This window comes from Diachasmimorpha longicaudata, chromosome 20 (genome assembly GCF_034640455.1).
Source record: "Diachasmimorpha longicaudata isolate KC_UGA_2023 chromosome 20, iyDiaLong2, whole genome shotgun sequence".
Lineage (NCBI taxonomy): Eukaryota > Metazoa > Arthropoda > Insecta > Hymenoptera > Braconidae > Diachasmimorpha > Diachasmimorpha longicaudata.
The window spans coordinates 1483283-1503788 of NC_087244.1; the positions used below are offsets into that span (position 1 = coordinate 1483283).

At 41.3% G+C, this 20506-nt stretch overlaps 1 protein-coding gene across 1 annotated transcript; it reads right to left on the minus strand.

Moving 5' to 3' along the window:
* Positions 1 to 547: 547 nt before the first annotated feature.
* On the minus strand, positions 548 to 13204 carry LOC135171438 (homeobox protein Hox-B2a-like). The gene is made up of 8 exons (XM_064137970.1): positions 13127 to 13204; positions 12763 to 12983; positions 11546 to 11749; positions 11357 to 11508; positions 11176 to 11231; positions 10700 to 11108; positions 4371 to 4595; positions 548 to 1117 (listed from the first exon to the last, which is right to left on the minus strand). Exons 1-8 carry the CDS (start codon positions 13202 to 13204, stop codon positions 765 to 767), a joined length of 1698 nt encoding a protein of 565 aa, XP_063994040.1. The 3' UTR covers positions 548 to 764.
* Positions 13205 to 20506: the final 7302 nt, after the last annotated feature.

The window sequence follows — 20506 nt, forward strand, 5'->3', positions numbered from 1 at the left end:
AAGTTGCCAACTTAAAAGCCAACTTTAGTACTAAATTAAAAAGCAGGAAATCGAGTCGACCATTAACAAAAAAAAAGTTTAAAAATGTTAGTATAAAAAAGGATTTAGAATTTTTTGATCATAAATATATCGATTTTTATATCTTTTCAATACTTGTAATATTATATCGATACATCGATATATCGAAACAATAAATATCGCTCAAAAATATCGATACGTTGGAAAAATTATATCGATGTATATATATATATCGAAATATATCGATACATCGATATATCGCAAAAAAACGAAAAATTATATCGATATATCGATGTATCGAAATATATCGATATATATACATCTATATAAATTTTCCAATGATATATCGATTTCCATTTCGATTTTCGATATATCGATTTTCCATCGATATATTGAAATAATATCGATATATCGAAATAATATCGATAAATCGAAATATATCGATATATCGAAATATATCGAATGTATCGATATGTATCGATAGAAAATCGATACATCGATATATCGAAAAAATATCGATACATTTAAATACAACAGTTTCACATATGCATCTCTTCATTTTTACGCGATACCTCTCCCGGAGTAAGATACTACCACACCCCTGGGGTCCCTCAAACCCCCAGAACTCCCCCTCAACTTCAGTCAAACCTCTTCGATTGTCCCCATCAAACCAACAAACACCGGGACTTCATTTCCATTCTCATTCCCCACAAAATGTTCACTTTATCAATTACATAAACAGACCTTTATGATGGTCTACCGAGTCCAAGGGCTTCCTGGTGTCTTCTAGCCTTCAGCCTCAGATCAGCAATTGAACTATTTTTGGATCTCGCTGCGGCGGCGGCTAGTGACGCCGCCAGACTCAGCTGATGCGCCTGGGAGTGACTGTTGGCAGGTAAACAGAAGAGACCACCAGCTGCTGCGTAATGGAGTACTGCAGAGTCGAAGGCTGAACCGGGTCCTGATGATGGTGGGTTGAGGTTGGAGGAGGTCTGCAGTGGTGGATGAAGCCGAAGGGTCGGTAGATAGGGGGCGACTCTGCAGGTGTCCAGGGGCGTTGGTGGACTCCGGGGGGCCAGGACCATGCCAGTGGTGACGCCTTTTGGAGAAAGAAAGAAGGTGAGAGTTAATGAGGTGCGGTTTTAGGAGGTGATTTAACCACCGGGTTAAGCCAATGGTTGATAATATAGAATCATGTGACAGCTGCAGGTGTTTTGATACAAGTAGCTTAACCACCGGATCTCCAAGACTGATATCCAAGTGTCTGGATGCCAGAGTCGGGCCAGTCGAGGCGAAGGACTGGTATCCAAGGCTCGATATCACTAGGTCTGGATGAAGGTGTATCCAAGACTGCTGGACCAAGCTTTTAATAAGCTAAATAAAATAAAGAGACTCGAAGGGAGAATTAATAAGATCATGACAAACGTCATGGACATCAATGTCACGGGCTATTGAACAAGTGGTTTATAACGCGAATAAATTTATAATAACCATAAGGTTATTGAGCTAGTCCAGTGGTCCAAATGCATCTTCAACGTCCAGGTATTTAGCCATTATCCAGGAAGCAAAAAGGCGAAGGAGTTATCATCCTCGAGGCAACGGAACCGACCAAGTTATCTCTGTTAATTAGTCCACAATCATCAGATCCAAAATCATTAATAACATTAAGTTCCATCATTTTTATTATTAATTGTTGGATCCGATGGTCGCAGGTTCACACCCCAGGGCAGTCCATTTTCAGGAAGGCCCCCAGGTTTTTTTTTATAGAGGTTTTCGGGAAATCTTCGAAAGATTCTGGTCAAGGCTCCCAGGTCCATTGTCCTAGACCTTCCCCATCAAAAATAATTCATAACATTAAATTCAGGTCGTTTTACACTAAAACCTTCTTGAAAACTATCAAAAATTGTAGATTTCGATCGTCTTTTTCCCATCAAAAAATCCTCAAAATTATCATTTTCAATATAAAATGAATTACCATCGGAAACGACCGAACCGACATCGATCCCTTTTTTCACTTCAGTTGAGCTCACACCGTTGTGGTACGTTTCTGCGCGTGGCGGCTGCGCGATCAATAATTCTTCGGAAGGTGACCCCCAAGAGTTAACTTGACCGTGACCAGTTACGTCGAAGACATGAAAATATTATCGCATCGAATTGTATGGGATTAAACACTAAAGTGTATGACGCTCTTCCCGCCCCAAATCTATTAAATATTTCCCTGTCCGTGAATATAACCTCACCCCAACGGTAAACCTACACATTATAACTGAACTCCCCCTGATTATTTGTATTCCCCCCTTTAGTTCCTTTTTTATTTGCTTGAAACGTAGAGAAATAAGTGCAGTCGGTGATAGGAGACATGCGGTAAAAACCAAAAAGTCCCCAGCGACACCTCGGGTCAGTAGATCAACGAGCTGCCTCCGAAAGCTCAAATCTCAAGTCAGTCAGTCTTTGTCAGTCACAGGACGCGGTGACGTCTATTTAATTGTCAGAAATTCTCTATCAGTAGAACCTCACCGAGTACATCACCAAGTGCATCACCGAGTACATCTCCGCCGAGCATGAGGACGATTTCTCCTTATATTCTATAACAATTAACTGTCGATCAGTACATCACCGGACAGTTGGCGATATTAATTGACACTCGTCGGGAAATAGTGCCAGTGACCCCGTTGTTAATACTAGACTTTGGTGGCACGTCGCCCCAACAAAGTTTTATCTAAAGATCTTCAACCAGTGTTAATAATTATTTACACCGGCTAGCCCTAATCAGGGTTGGGTAAATCGGTGGGATCTAGGGTTTTTTACGTTACACGTATAATACACGTAAATTATGTAAAAAATGTATAAAATGTATAAAACGTATTTTACGGTTTATTACATTCGACCGGATTTTGAATGTACGTATTTTACGTAAAAAACGTAAAAAACGTAAAAAACGTATAAAACGTATAAAATGTAAAAAATATGTAAATGGCTGTGGAGGTCGAATGTCATGAGGGTGATAAGACTGATAAGTAAATGGCTAAATTTCATGAGATTCACTAGGGAGTTATTAAATGTTACTAGAGGCGAGCATTAAAAGGATCACAACAATGTTACTTTACGATAGTACTTCTTACCCTTGTGACCTTCATGAAATTTGAATTCTCCTTGTTACCCTCGTTAATTGCCGGATGGTTAACCAATTTTTCATGAAATTTGTGTTAAAAACGAAAGCACTGCTGGGGAAAATGGCCACCAGCAGTGCTGGGGAAAATGGCCGCCACTTCCTGTACCATTATTGGCGGATGTACCTATTTTAGACCCAATACACTACATTCATAATTTTGTGTATATCAAAGACCCCTCATATATATAATTATATTTCATTTACGAACTATTAATAAAGTGCGTTCCATTAAAATCATGAGTTCTTCCACAATTAACAACGTAAGTAACGAATCACTTATTTTTGAAATGGTATAATTATTGTTATCGAGCTATTAATGTATATATTTTTCTATATAAGAAGCAGTCATCCGCCGGGTTACTAGGTTCAGGGTTGGCGCTTGACAGTGTGCGGAACGGGGAAATTAAATACCTAGGATGTCGCGAAAAATATGAAATTGACTTTTCATTGAATATTTTAACTCTCATCAGTGCAAAAACATGTAAATTCCATGCGACACGGCGTGACGTATAATACGTATTTTACGTTGTTGTAGAAAATGTATTTTACGTATTATACGTTGTTGTATAAAATGTATTTTACGTTTTATACGTTTGAAAAAGGTGACGTAAAATACATGGTATAATACGTGTAAAATACTATGTATTTTACGTGACGTATTTTACGTGCCCAACCCTGGCCCTAATCCATCCTTCCTCGGATTTTCCATCCCACATCCACCCTAAATTCAGACAATTCCCAAACAGAAATAAATGATGTGATGATACTAACGAGTGTTAACTCTCAATTGTTTATTTCGACGCTGTCGGGGGGAGTGAGGTATGATTTAGGGAGGTATTGTCAAGTGAGAAACAGGGGACAAGGTCTCGCAAGCGCCACGAGGGCGCGCGCCGGTCACTCTCACCTTCCCCTCAACTTCCGGTCATCCCCACTCTTCTAAGCTGTTCGACGCTGCTGATATTATTTTTTAAAATGCAAAATGATTTTAAAAAGTACGGAAATATTCTGTTATAAAAAAGTTATAAAAAAATACTGATTTCCATTAAATTCATTAATAATATTAAAATTCCAATTAATTTAATTAAATTTCCTCATTTTTGGTGACTCACTCGGAACTAACTAATTGTTATTAAACTCCTCGATGTCAAGGTCACATGACATAAACAAATTCCTATCCTACCTTTATGCAGTTGGCTCTCGTGCTTCCGACATTTGGCTCTTCGATTCTGAAACCAGACTTGTACCCTAGCCTCGCTCAATCCCAATCGCTGACTCAACTCCTCCCTCATGAATGCGTCAGGGTAATGAGTCTCATCAAACAGTCTTTCCAGTTCGGCAAGTTGCTCCAGGGTGAAGTTTGTTCTCGATCTTCTCTGTTTACCATTTCCACGACAGTTGGTAGCATCTGGTCAATTTGTAAATTGAAAATGAAAAAAATTAATATTTCGTGACTAAACAGGATTAAACGGATTAAAATACTAAACAGGTATTTTAATCCGTAAGTTTTTGAATTATTATTTCAAGATGAAATTTCAATGCCGTTGGAAAATTTTGGGAAAAATCCAAAAGAACAACCGCAATGACAAACAATGAACGAGGGATGAATAAATTGACTGTCGTGAGAAAAACCGTTGCACGAAAACATAAATGTCAAGTTGTTGAGGTCTAATCAAATTTATTACCCTCAAAAAGTCAGCGTAAAGGCTGTTCTTTGAAAAACCAAAGCTCGGAGACAAAAGTCAATTCAACGGTGACGGTACCAAGTCATGAAATTTGAGGACTGCTTATTTTAAAGGTTTTCTGGTTTACATCTTCAACACATGTGGGATACATTGTTCACTGTCTTGTTGGACAGGGAGAAATCTAAAACTCTCCAAGAGGTTAATTTTCGTGCGCGACTTTTGGGGACTGGTGGGGGTTACTGGACCCAACCCTTAGGAGTTCAAGTTGAGATAAGTCAGTTCTAATACAAACTTTCAGCTAGCAGCTTCTCTCCGTCAGTCTCTTCCATTAGTTTTCAAGAGCTTGATAAGGATCAGTCATAAGAATAACTTTAATATAACGATCCAATTTACATTTAATTTTTACCAAATAAAAGTGTTAGTGTGCTCTCCTAATCAGTTGTCCTATTAATTTATTATTGAATCACCCAATAATTCGATTGACCTCAACCCGGAGAAATCGACTTCGATTTCGTCCGACATTATTTAAATATTTAATTTAAGAAAATCAAATATTATCAAACACAACATCACAATTGATTAAACCCCCCATATTTCGACAGTTGTAGTTCCACAAATTTATAGTTTAATATCCACCACGTGAACGCTAGATGTCAACTCACCAGGTTAACCCATAACTTTCCCCGATTAAAGGCAAATCAAAAAGTAATCTTGCCACCCCCTCTGACACGACATTTGGCTGGTTCCATTTGTACCCCCAGGATTTGTATCCCCGTTCCCAACATAATGGCCGACGCGGAAAATAATAAATATGAGAAGTTGGTGTGAAAGAAGAGCAGAAGAAACTTCTCAACTGGCGCAGTAGATCAGCCCCGACTCGAGCTCAACCCTCCCCACTTTATTCTCGTAGATGGTATTTATGGTCCGTCGCTTGACCACTCTCTTCCACCCCTAGATATGAAACCCCCCGAGTTTCACTTATTCAATCACCGAATTTATCAAAATCCATTTTTTTCACTTCGAATCGAAAATTTTGTATTCGACCGATTTTTCGGTTCGTTAATTTCACTTTCAAGCTCTCGCGAATATTAGAAAACGCGAAAAACCGATCATTTTGGACACTTCCACTACACTCTGACTCTCTCTCGTCTGAAGTCTGAGTAACTTCTACTCTAGAGTAGGCCCCAGCAGCGTCACGTGACCCTAGAGTCTCTGAACCTCGCTGATTGGAAACGATTTTCCCCTTCCACATATGTGGGTATCTCATAAACCACCAAAATATGACCGTCTAGGGACTTTTATTTTAGGGATTTGCATCCCTGTACCAATCCATGTCTATTTGCGGGGGTTCCTCACTAATGGCATCTTCTTCAACACTTACCATATAATCTCATAGCGACAGTTGGGAGAACTTTATTCCACGATTCGTAATGCTACTCTAAGATAAAAGCATTAAGCTCTAAGAATTTATTTCTCCGAAACTCATGGCTACAAAAAAATTCCTGATATTAAACAAGATTTTTTTGGCTAAAGGTTTTTTATATAAAATTTTATCTGTATAATATAAAAATATATTTTATAAAATATATAATATATATTTTTATATTATAAATAAAAAATTATATGTAAAAAACCTGTGGCCAAAAATGTCTTGTGTAGGATAAGGAATTTTTATGTAGCTATTAGTTTTGGAGAAATAAATTCCTAGAACTTGATGATGATGAAAAATATATTGTATAAAATATATTTTATATATTTTATAAAATATATTAAATATCATCGTGTCCCCACGTTCCTTAACCAGGTCCTTCACAAAGTCAGTGTGCACGCCTACGTGCTCCATTCCGCCCTCAGGGGCCCTCCTGCATCCGTTCTTAGCTAGCTCATCGGTTTTCTCATTACCTATGATGCCAGCGTGGGCTGGAATCCAAGTCACCTCTAGCCGATTGTGTGCGGCGATTTCCTCCATCAGCTCATAATAATATATAATATATATATACATATATATGTATATATATATATATATACATATATATGTATATATGTATATATATATATGTACATATATATATACATATATATATATACATATATATATACATATATATATATATATATACATACATATATATACATACATATATGTATATATGTATATATGTTTTATAAAATATAATTTCTCTAATAATTTTACTGACACCCAGAAACATCACCATTTGTCTCTCCAAAAGAACTTCAAAGTTATGCTCCATATAATTCACTAAAACTAAACGAGACATATGGAATGGGGTCGAGGGGGAATCCCCGACGATTCTATCCCACAAGAAAAAGGCGAAACGATGAAAAAAACATACCCTCAATGGGAATGGGGGGAACCTAGAGAGGGCGCCACCGTAATCGAATTAGTAACCCCTCGTGTCCGAGTGTGATTGCTCCGGTTGATCTCCTCATGTACCCGAAGGGTGATACAGACGGCACCGTCCGACGTTTATTTTATTATTGGGATCTCAGACGTCGACGTGGTTAGGTATTGGGGCGCTGCGCGGCGATGAGGAGAACTACCGACGATTTTTGGATATTTCGCTGATGGAAATGACCTGGTGGTTGGAGTTTTCGGGGTGTAGGGTAGGGGGTTGATGCTGAAGTCGTGGGGGAGTGTGGAGAAGTCGGGGGAGGGGTTCGGTGATGGTGTGAATGACGAAATAATGGGGGTTGGCTTGGAACTAAGATGACTTGTGGTGATTGTATTACTGAGATGACTCGAGTGTTTTGACACTTTCTGGCCCATCCTCAGGAGATTAATCCAGGGTGTGGCTCTGTCGATCATTTCCTCTTCGTCAAACTTGTTGATGACATTGACAATGTCTGTACCTCGACGAGGTGAATGATTAAATGTCATTTTGACATGGGGGTAGCCCTTGCTGTCACATCCACATCCCCAGCAAGAGCTTTTACTCTTGTTTAGTCTCTCAACGAGCTCCATCATTCAGGAGAATGGAATTATTTTCAAGGCCTCGACTGACTGACTTCACTTCGCCGATTGATAATTATTTGTAGTTTTAAAAAACTTGAATTCAAATGATTATTGTGGGTGAAAAAAGAAGGGCCGGGTGTGAGTTAAACCGGAGGGCTGACAGCTCTCCAACGGCCTCTCGCTAGCAATCCATTGAACCACCACAAGGCCTATCCACTTCCTGGGCTTAACAATATTAAAAGTCAAGTGTCGTCATGAGAGTCACTCGTCAGGAGTCTCCTCCAACCTAGTCAACATCTCCCCCAATAAAAATTCAACAGTTTTATTCTCCATTGGATTGACCATATTATTGAAAGGGCTGAATGACGATCTTTGGAGATGCTCTGTCATCCCTCCTGGCACTTCCAGAAGCTAGTCAATGACATCCCCAAAGGCCTCATGACAAAGACAAACTCATCTTCCACAAGAAACCCACAATTTCCTCTCAAAAACCGGAGTTAGTATCCAATTGAACCGCCAGAGCGCGCCTCCACTTCCCGCGATTCCCCTCATCCTCTACCAAAATCCCAACCTAAATTTCACTCCAAGTGTGTCAATCTCCATTTGATTAACTCAACTAGCTAATTTATTAAAACGTAACACAAGTAGTTGAAGGGAGACATTCAGACGACGTAAATTTTCTTCATCCCTTGTGGGCGTTTGCGGGGGTGCTGAAGCTGGAATAAATACAACCCCCGGGGTGATTAAGGTGAGAAGCCCTATCTTCATTGACTAACGACGTCGTATAACACAGCACCTCTGGGCACTTCGCTAAATTATATTAATCACCGGCGACCTTCGTCAAGGGTTCTTAATCCTCTTCTCCGTCGTCTTCGCACTCTTCGTCAAGTTCCTCATCCAACTTACGTGGAAAGTCTCAGGACCGTCATATCAATCCGGTACTCACTTTCCATTGAGGGCCCATTAATTATGGAGTGCACGGGTAATTGATGAAGGGTCTCTTACCTTTAGGGTGGGAATAATTACCCACCCTGGGGTGAGTATTATTATACGGTTAATTATTTTTGGATAAAAAGGGGCAGAAGGGGGAGGAAATTGTTCGAGGGCTGAAGGGCAATTTCATCAAAGGTGAGCCCTTTTCGAAAATTAGGGTCACGAGTGATTTAATTAAATAGTCATTAGTCGTTTTTTGGAACGAGAAATTTTATCTTTTTTCGAAGAAAATATTTTGGAAAATTTCAAGACCTTCGGTTCATCTTCAAAAGTCACTCGATAATGTTTGTGATGTGGCTGGAAGAGACAGAGAAATGGAATAATTTATGACCCGTTCTGCCCCGGACTTGGGAGTCGAGCAATTCTTACCACATGGGGACTCCGACTGATACTCCAGAGTCGGATTTAATGCGGTATTATGAAAACAATCTTGCCAGGTTATGGTTTTCGGAAACTTCGCACGGCCTATTAATCTCCTCTACACACATGATATCAAACACTTAGGCCATTACCCACTGCCATGAGGGGATTGGTAAAAATCCAAACTGTCGGCTAGTTCAGATCGCCGAAGGACACTTAGCAACCATGACGTCGTCGAGCCACAAGTGGCTGACACAGGCATTACTCCCGCGGGGAACCTCGGGCCGGTGGTACCTGGTGTCAGCCTGACACCCAGCATGTGAAAGGTGGATAAGGGTATTTGGGATTAAAAGAAATAGATGAGAAGGAGAAGAAGAAAAGAGAAGAGGTGACACTAATTCTCATTCATATCTCCAACCGGGACAGGGTTACCCGGAGTAGATTACCAGGTACCTGCACCAAGACTCTCGTCTACGACAACCAGAACTGGTTGGTCTCATTCATTCATTCACTCATCGTCGTCGTCGTTTCTATCCTCTAACAAATTTCGAATCCCAAAAAAATACATACGAGGAACGACTCGATAGGACAAAGATCGTTACATTCGTACTCAGTAGATCGTCGAGACAACACTCCTCAATGTTATTGGGACAATCCACTGAATTATGAATCAACGGCTAGCTCCGGTACTTCGGGAGAATTCATGTCAGTCGAGGGCTTGAAACGCACGAGGGCGACTCCCCGTCCCCAGGACGAATGACTGGGAATCGAAATTAATGTGAACGATCTCTTTAAGAAACTCATGGAACGTCTTGTTGTCACCTCTTGGGGCCTCATGACTAAGTAACGGACCCATTCCTGCCGCCGAAGGTGAGAAATACTATTCACTTGGGACTTTTCACGGAGGACGAGACTGATGTCGGTGGCGCAGGTGGTTAAGGCGATAGTCTAGTGTCCGAAGGGTCGCGAGTTCAAACCCGAGTCTGGGTCCGAATTTTTTAATCGGCCGATACTAGCCGACAATCGGCCGATACTGGCCAATGTCGGCCAATACTGGCCGACAATCGGCCGATACTGGCCCAATGTCGGCCAATACTGGCCGACAATCGGCCGATACTGGCCCAATGTCGGCCGATACTGGCCCAATGTCGGGCGATACTGGCCCAATGTCGGGCGATAATGGCCCAATGTCGGCCAACACTGGCCGGGCCTCGGCCCACTGTCGGCCGTTCGTCATCTCCTACTAGGATGACTCAGACCTTCAGACACATCCTCACCTGAAGATGAATAAATCCTCGGAAAATAGTGACGGATGTGCCTGTAGTAGTGGACATTATCACATACGTTTTTGATGAAAATATTTTTTAATTTTTATTTTTTGAATTTTTTAATTGGGGGATGATAGGACTTCTAGGATAATAAACTCGTTGAAATGCGAAATGTAACAAAAAAAAAATCAACTGAAGACAGAACTGATTTTAGTTTGAAGTAAATACTCACTTTTGGCGGGTTCTTCATGTGAAGCATTCGAACACGTTCCGTCTACTATCGCCTCAGGGTGCACCTGGGGGGAGGGCTTGACGTCTTTGTTGGCCGCTGGACTCGGCGAGTGGTCGTCAATGACTGGCGGGGGAGAGGGACTGCAGCCGAGGAGCTTCCGGACGGACAACTTCAGCTCTGGCTTCAAAGGAATTATCACTTCCATATTTTCCTTTGAGTCCTTTGGCATTTTCGTGGAAAGATCCTCCGGCTGGAGGCGAGACTCCGGAGAACTCGGTTCAGACGTGTCCCTGGCGACGTCTGGCAAACACGCGGAAGGTGACGTCTGGCCATCTAGAGAAAGTGAAATAAAATATTGGTGAGGTATACCAGGAGGCAGAAGGGTAACGTAAAAATTGATGTCGATACGCTGGTGCGGACGTGGAAATCAGAAACGACGACGACGATGAGTGAATGAATGAATGAGACCAACCAACTCTCGTTGGTGGAGATGGGAGTCCTGGGGTGGGGACCCGGTGATCTCCGGGGGACGCTGACCCGGTTGGAGATATGAATGAGAATTAGAGTCATGTTATACATGGTCTCTTCGTCTTCTCCTCTAGTTCTTTTAATCCCAAATACCCTTATCCACCTTTCACATGCTGGGGGTCAACTGACCCCGAGGACCACCGCCCCGAGGGTCCCGCGGAAGCCATGTCTGGGTCAGTGACTCGTGGCTCGAGCCGGTCATGGTTGCTAAGTGTCCTTCGGCGATCTGAACTAGCCGACAGTTTGGATTTTTCCAAGCCCACGTGACAGTGGGTAATGGCCTAAGTGTTTGATATTATGGAAGGAGAGTAGACGGACTTCTGCAGGGAGTGCATGTGGCTGAAGTGCATAGATGCGGACGTGGAGATCAGAAGCGACGACGACGATGAGTGAATGAATGAATGAGACCAACCAACTCTCGTCGGTGGAGATGAGAGTCCTGGGGTGGGGACCCGGTGATCTCTCGTCATGTGACCGTCAGATTTAGTTCTGATTTCGAATGATTTTATTGAAATCGAGAAACTATTGACGTCGGGGGATTTTAATGAAGAGTTTAATGATCACATTAAAAATTTAATCACTCGAATTACGCCCAGTCAGCTCGCGCACGGGGTAATTAACATGTCGGCAGATGAAGTGATTATATTAATTAGATATTTACGGTTGGTCGTCGGGTAAGAGATGACGAGGTTGGGTAATTATTTATAATTTTCAAAAACATTGTTAATATTTGTATAAATTACGATCTTCAGTCCAATTATTTATTAATTTTGCACTATCACCGGGTCACCACTGGGGGAAATTCTGAGTGATTTTAGTGTACGTGTCGAGGAAGTTTGGGTCATTCGATAGTTATCGATGATTATCGCACGTCCTGGGGGTGATGTTCAGCAGGAATTTTAACAGCCGGTGGATGAATATTTCAAGGACCTGGTGAACTCATTATTGACCTACGTTAACTCAAATATTTGTTGCATCATTGTTGCACCGTTAATTATTTAAACTGGTCATGTCCTTTGTTATTATCCACTGATAATTCCGAGTGATAAAGTGAAACGTTGAGATACAGCACACGATAATTATGGGATTTGTCAGTGATAATGAGGTTATGCGTAACAATTTGTTAACGCGATACTAATTAACAACTGATGTACAATAATTATACGACGTTGTACTCAAATTCTGGTACAACACGTGAGTCAGATTCTCATCATTAGGTCGACATTTTTAATGGACTTGTCCCACACCATTGGCCATCGATAATCCAAAGTACATTAATCGAATGTACCGTAAGAGTGTGTGAGAGTCAGTGGACATGTTGAAGAAACATCGAGTCGCCATCATTTTTAGGGTACGACCCACCAATTATTCAGTGGCCCTCTCAAACAATCCACTTCGACACCCAAAAATAATGACCCATCAACATCAGTTTACATTCAACGACAGAGAAACTAAAATTCCAACATCACTCCCTATATATCCAACAATAAAACACTTCGTCACTCTTATCAAGTAATTCATCATCAATTAATTACCAAAAATAATCATAAAAAATCCTACACTTTATCCTGACGCTATCGTCACCACCTCCAATCAGATTAGCAACACTAAGACTTATACTTCCGTTGATCGACGGACACTTTATCGTCTCCCGATTGACGTTCGCGTCGTCGAAGCTCTTTGAAACGAACTGCGCTAGCTCCTCCATATCGACGATGATAATACTGCGACGATGGGGCAGATCCACCGGCCGACGCTAGCGTTACTCAACATTCCGACGGGCATTTGGAGTCAGTGGAATTGGGATTTGACTGGCGTTGCGACGCCACGCGTCACCCAATGCCGCCATTGCACCGCCGGCCAATCAGATGGTGGGGGGAGGCGTTACCGTGGGTTCACGCCCCCTCCCCACCAGCCGGATATATCGGACAAGTCCCGTGGGTCACGCCCACAGGACTGCGTAGTCCCCCCCTCCATTCACCGCCCCTCCCCTCCACTATTCACCCCCCCCCCGCCTTCCCCCCACTCGTTTTAACGTGAAAATTATATTTATCGGCATTTCCGCCATTTACCGTACCGCTGTGGGATGAAATCATTCCGTAGGTTTGAATTTTTCGGAATGTTATGGGGTGGAGGGGTTAGTCGGGTGGAAATGGGCCTGATTAGGGGGGTGATTAGGTGTTGGATGAGGTGGGGATGAGGGTACCTGATGGGAAATTGAGGTGGTGGTGGGGTGACGTGGGGATTGGGGAGATTGGGAGGGGTGGGGTGCTGGTGAGTTGGGACCTGATCAGGTTCGGTCAGATTTGAAAAATAAATGTGTGTTCACATCAGGTCCGGATGAAGGTACCTGAATTTGAGAGTCAGGTCGATCTTTGGTTACCTAGAGATCGAACACATCGAGACCTGTAACGTATTCTCAAGTTCGGACCTGATCAGGTACCTTCTGACTGGACAAATAGATACATCTCACATCAGGTCCAGTTGAGGGTACCTGAATTCAAGAGTCAGGTCGAGCTCCGATTACCTAGAGATTGAACACATCAGTACCTGTGACGTACTCTCAAGTTCGGACCTGATCAGGTACCTCTCGACTAAGAAAATAAATAAATCTCACATCAGGTCCACATGAAGGTACCTGAATTCAAGAGTCAGATCGACCTCCGCTTACCTAGAGATCGAACACATCAGGACCTGTGACATATACTCAAGTTCGGACCTGATCAGGTACCTCTCGACTAAGAAAATAAATACGTCTCACATCAGGTCCACATGAATGTACCTGAATTCCTACCGTCGGTTTGTTCAGATCGTCAAAAGACATTTAGCAACTATCACCACATGGGGACTGTTGGAATATCGGGAACAAAATAATGGAAGAACGCACAGTTAAATTTAATAATGAACTTCAATATAAATTGTTTGGACTCTAGTTGTCAAGAGGACACTGTACACTGTATGAACTCTTAGAAGAGACTGAAAACTAAACTAAGCATCAGGCCCCGATTCACCTCTACTTGTAGAAGGCAATAAACTTTGCACCCCCTGAATCTCCATTACGGGATTCCACTTTTACCAGGTCTGGTCACCACATGGTTTTTGGGAAAATCCCCTTTTGCAAAGTGCAGCAATAAAAATTCCAAACTAAAAGGCTCTGACGATAATTAACTAGTAAATATAAAAACTCTGGGACGAGTGAATTTTGTATCTGGGAAAACCCCAAAATTCAACGGGGACTCCAACTTCCACTCCGGCTCGGACTCAATGCGGTATTATGAAAACAATCTTGCCAGGTTATGGTTTTCGGAAACTTCGCACGGCCTATTAATCTCCTCCACACACATGATATCAAACACTTAGGCCATTACCCACTGCCGTGAGGGGGTTGGGAGAAATCCAAACTGTCGGGTACGAGGTACCTCGAGGCGATGGTCGTTGGTGTCGGCTGACACCCGGCATGTGAAAGGTGGATAAGAGTATTTGGGATTAAAAGAAATAGGAGACATTTGGCCATCCCTGATCTCCTTCCAGGGAGGGGTGTAAGATATTGAGGGAATGCTGGCCGACTGTCGGCGAACATTGGCCAAATGTCGGCCGACTTTCGGCCATTCCTCATCTCCTGCCAGGACAGTGGGGAATGGAGTTTATGGCTTAATGGCTTAATGTTTATGACAGTCGGCCGACTGTCGGCCAGCATTGGCCAAATGTCGGCCCACTGTCGGCCATCCCTGATCTCCTTCCAGGGGAGGGGTGTAAGATATTGAGGGAATCCTGGCCGACAGTCGGCCAGCATTGGCCAAATGTCGGCCCACTGTCGGCCATTCCTCATCTCCTGCCACGGTAGACACCTCGTCTCTCTCGTTCTCTTATTAGACACAATGATCCACAACACGACTCGTCATCATTATTCACTTCAAAAATACCAAATCGAAAAATCTCGAAAAAATTCCCCAACTTTTTTCCTCTAAATTTTTTTTTCTTTTCTCTTCTCTAGTCTCCGCACTCCAATTCACCCCCTCCAAAACAAAAATTACCTCCCCCCCCCAAATACGTCAGTCTCTCCCCATTTGTGATACCCAAACGCGGTAATATTTAAATTCAATTGCATTACGAAAACGTAATTATCGACGCAAACACATCCCTCCCACCAAAAACACCCCTAACCCACCCCCCCTCATCCGATGGTCTCCAACTCGTATATCGAATCCACATAACTGTTCATTCTAAAATCTGCCAGCTGACAAGAATCAACAAATACATTCAACCCTCCCTCCCTTCCCACCCCTCCCCTCCAACCTAAACCCATCCCCCAAAATCCCGGCCCAATCAGGTACCAATTTAATTACCTTAACGAGAAATCCGATTACTTATTCATTCCTCTAACTCGAAATCAGTTTAACTAATCGTTTAATTCAGTGCCACCGTAACTGGCCCGCTTGTCTACTAGGGGAAGTTGAAGAGACGATTGCGTTGGTAGGGGGCGGGGGGGGGGGGTGGGGGGTTGGAGAGGGGGTGGGATGTGGGAGGGTTGAGAAGCTGGATCACCTCTGGTGTGTATCGAGGTAAATGTATACCGTGGAAATAGGTAGGGGATGAAAACGAAAAGCCGAGTGAAGCCTCGTTCAATTCAATTACGTAATGAATTGTCGTGTCTTGAGTAAACACCCTTATTCACCACGACGAAAGAGGGGGATGTAGTTTGTCGACTGGTGGATTTTGGAGTTACGGTGGTAACTGGGGAGCGTGAAGCAAGGCGGATAAATGGTGGTGGGGGTGGGGGTGGGGGAAGGGGGTGGGGGTGGGGTGAAAGGGGGTGGATGGAATAGGGGTGGGGGTTGAGGGGTGTTGAATCAATCTACACGAGAGCATTTTACGTTATTGGGGGTTAAAATACGAGAGGAAGATTCAGCATCAGTCTATCGACTTGATGGTGTATAGACTGTGAGGGGGGGGTGGTAAAGAGGGTGCGAGGGATGGGGTGTGGATTATTAGGGAATTATTGAATTGGAAAAAAATAGTGAGGGATTTTGGGGTAGATGTGGGGGAAGTTTGAGTCGTGTGTTGGATACCTCGAAATTCTAAGAGTAGAATCACATTTTGCAGGAGATGAGGAATGGCCGACAGTGGACCGACATTCGGCCAATGTTGGCCGACAGTCGGCCGACTGTCATAAGCATGAAGCCATAAACTCGATTCCCCACTGCCCTGGCAGGAGATGAAGAATGGCCGACAGTGGGCCGACATTCGGCCAATGTTGGCCGACAGTCGGCCGACTCTCATAAACATTAAGCCATAAACTCGATTCCCCACTGCCCTGGCAGGAGATGAATAATGGCCGACAGTGGGCCGACATTCGGCCAATGCTGGCCGACAGTCGGCCGACTGTCATTTCTCATCAATTTACACTTCACGAAGATGTTGGAGACCCTGAAGACGACGCTGATGTGTGTCAATGGCTTGAGGACACAGTTCCCAGGTCCATAGTCCAACATAACCTAGAAATATCGACTAAAACGTGGGATAAAATATTAAATTCTGGAATGTTCTGGTGCTGGAGTATTTTTCCAACCTCGACAGCTACTCCGACGAATGTCTACGACGTGGGAAAAATTATTTTGGGGAAAATGGCGTCGGGGAATGATGTTGGACAGGATTTTCCATTCGGTCGATAAAATTGTCGTGAAAAATATTCAGTTTTGCGTCGGTAAAGAAGAGTTGTCGGTGTGTTACCGACGATTTTTGCCGATAAAGACGATTTCTGAGGGGGAGGTAGGGGAACTGCTGTCGATAATGCAGATTTTGTCAAGAATAACTCTTCAATCACTTACTATTCATTACAATCCTTTTGTAAAAAGGACATACACCTCAAATCTCGAATCGACTCGAACATATCGAAATTCCGTAACACTTATTCGTGATTGGTAGATACATTCACAGCGGCATAATTTGAATTTCACAAGTACACAAGTATCAAGTAAATCAAGTCAAAGGATGAGTTAATTAGTAGAAAATAAAAACTTGGTTAGAAAATGGAAATGAAACAAGTTACTCATCAAATGTAAATATCTATATCTTATCGAAACTCCTGTATTTTCCAAGTCGTCTTACAGCTTCAAGACATTTAAAATTTTGCATGTTGCCTACAAGTGGAAAATAGATCAGCTGTGAATATATCAGCAATTTTTAAAGATCCATGTTTACGAAATGATGACGTGTTCAACGTCATACGCGATTACTTCACGATCATTTTGGTATTATTATTTTGAATTTAAATATTACATTGACTTTTTATATCCATATAATTCAACTGCTCTACTCATACAGTAGTTAAAATAACGTGCGCTCACCGCAAATGTGACTTAAATAAAAAATATCACAACAATTAAGATTAACCAAATCGCGCGCGGTGGCGCGCGACTATGTCTCGTAGTATATTATGAGGTGATGATAGTGAGAAATAAATTATTGTGGAGGGGGTCATTATTTGGAGGATATTTTGGTAATTATTTTTTAATAATCAATACGATTTTAAAAATATTACAAGTTTACAGAACTGAAGATAGTTTAGTCGTTTCTTGGAGGCAGGTGTCAATAGTCTTGACGTCCTGAAGGCTGCGGTGAGACTGTAACTGCAGTCGGGGTTGATAATGTTGATGGGAAAATGGTGTCGTCTGCCAGGAGATGATGTTCAGGGGGATGAAGCGCAGGGTGGAATGTCAATGGTAATGATGAATGTCATGAGAGGAGAGAATTGTTTTATAGATAATAGATGATCAGTGAATTATGGAAAAAATATTGTTTCCAGATAATTTCGGGTGGAAAAGATATTATTTCTAGATAATTTCGTGTGGAAAAGATTATGTCTAGATAATTTCATGTGGAAAAACTAGGATTGCCAGATAATTTCATCTGGAAAAGATATTATTTCCAGATAATTTCATCTGGAAAAGATATTATTTCCAGATAATTTCATCTGGAAAAAAAAATTATCTCCAGATAATTTCATGTGGAAAAACTAGGATTCCCAGATAATTTTATCTAGAAAAGATATTATTTCCAGATAATTGCATCTGGAAAAAATATTATTCCCAGATAATTTCGTGTGGAAAAAAATTATCTTCAGATAAATTCGTGTGGGACAAATATTATTTCCAGATAATTTCATCTGGAAAAAATTTTATTCCCAGATAATTTCATCTAGAAAAAAATCCACTTAATTTCATATAGAGAAAAATCTATTTCCAGATAATTTCATCTGGAAAAAATCTTATTCCCAGATAATGTCGTGGAATAAAATTATTCTTAGATAATTTCATCTAGAAAAAAAATCCAGATAATTTCATCTAGAAAAAAAATCCAGATAATTTCATATGGAAAAAGTCTTATTCCCAGATAATGTCGTGGAATAAAATCATTCTTAGATAATTTCATCTAGAAAAAAAATCCAGATAATTTCATATGGAGAAAAATCTATTTCCAGATAATTTCATCTGGAAAAAATCTTATTCCCAGATAATTTCATGTGGAAAAAATATTCCCAGATAATTTCGTGTGGGAACAAAATTATCTCCAGATAATTTCATCTGGAAAAAAAATTATTTCCCGATAATTTCGTGTGGAAAAAAAATATTATTCCCAGATAATTTCGTGTGGAAAAGATATTATATCCAGATAATTTCATCTGGAAAAAATTATTCCTAGATAATTTCATCTGGAAAAAAAATGATTTCCAGATAATTTCATCTAAAAAAAAATATTATTCGCAGATCCCAGACAATTACTATTCATGAAACTAACCTACAATAATTCATCCACTCAACCTCACACCATATCAATATTTTTCATAATATTTTTAATCAAAAAAAATGTTACAGTGACAAATTCTGTTTTATCTCAAAAAACAAAAATTGAACTCGTTGCGCAAATACAATTGAATGATGGAATATTCATAAACGTTATCACCTCATAGATTTCACGTCATAGATTCAAACCAGTGACACAACTGTCCCTAAAAAATAAAATTACAATAAAAAAAGAAAATAAGTAATAACCATAAGACAGCAAATGTGATCTGGAGGAAAGAAAAAAATTAAGAATTGAGCGTTTAATGATTTTTTTCTGATAGACAACTGCACTTATTGATTAGTTTTAATCTGCTCACATATAAATGGAATTATCGAGTAACCTAGTATCACAATATACGAGTTATTTTTTTTGTTTCTGTAAATTTTTTCATTGAAATGTACGAAGGGAATGGCACAGAATGGACGTGTCCACTGAATTATCTCATGCAAAAATATGGAATTTCATAACGATTTTCATCTAGTCACCTTTTATTCAAGTTTATACATATTAATTGAAATCCCTATTCATCTAATAATTGATCACGTGTCACGTAAACATAAAAAATCACATCTAATCAATTGTATTAATAATAAAAAAATTATTTTCCTAAATTTTATTCAAAAGCTGAGAAATCAAAATTCATCCTAAATTTTTGTCTCACATAACCTCAAAATACATCGATATCTTACACCCCTCCTCTGGCAGATGATGAATGGCCGACATTTGGCCAATGTTGGCCGACAGTCGGCCAACTGTCGGCAAGCATTCCCTCGATATCTTACACCCCTTGGTAGGCAATCAGGGATGACCGACAGTGGGCCGACATTTGGCCAATGTTGGCCGACAGTTGGCCGACTGTCGGCCGACAGTTGGCCGACTGTCGGCCAGCATTCAACCCTTCCCTCGATATCTCACACCCCTCCCCTGGTAGGCAATCAGGGATGACCGACAGTGGGCCGACATTTGGCCAATGTTGGCCGACAGTTGGCCGACTGTCGGCCAACATTCAACCCTTCCCTCAATATCTTACACCCCTCCCCCTGGCAAGACATCAGGAATAACCGACATTCCGCCAATGCTGGCCGACAGTCGGCCGACTGTCCTCACCTCCCAGACCTTTTACTCCACTTCCCCCTTCCATCATCACCCCCAACCCCCCAAAAAAACCATTTCACACATCATTCATCTCATTAATCCCCTAAAAATCATTTCACAGACTTTGAATTCTACAACGTGATATCTATGTTCTAACTAGCGACCTAAAATAAGCCTATCCTTTTAACAAAGAATAACTACCTACTTTCAGTGGCTATTAACCACTCAATTTTTCACATATCCATCTCCAGTAACTCGACATCATCGACGTTACAACAATTCTCAAGATCTAACCAAGAAAAAAAAAAAAATAATAATAAACTTTACAACTGTTATATC

Excerpts from the sequence above, each read along its gene's own strand:
- LOC135171438 (XM_064137970.1), bottom strand. The coding sequence starts at position 13,204 with ATGGAGGGGGGGACTACGCAGTCCTGTGGGCGTGACCCACGGGACTTG. Across the intron at positions 11,750-12,762 it reads ATTTTTTATGATTATTTTTG|TTTCTCGATTTCAATAAAAT; the intron begins GTAATTAATTGA and ends CGACGTCAATAG. Across the intron at positions 1,118-4,370 it reads CGAGAGCCAACTGCATAAAG|GCGTCACCACTGGCATGGTC; the intron begins GTAGGATAGGAA and ends TTTCTCCAAAAG.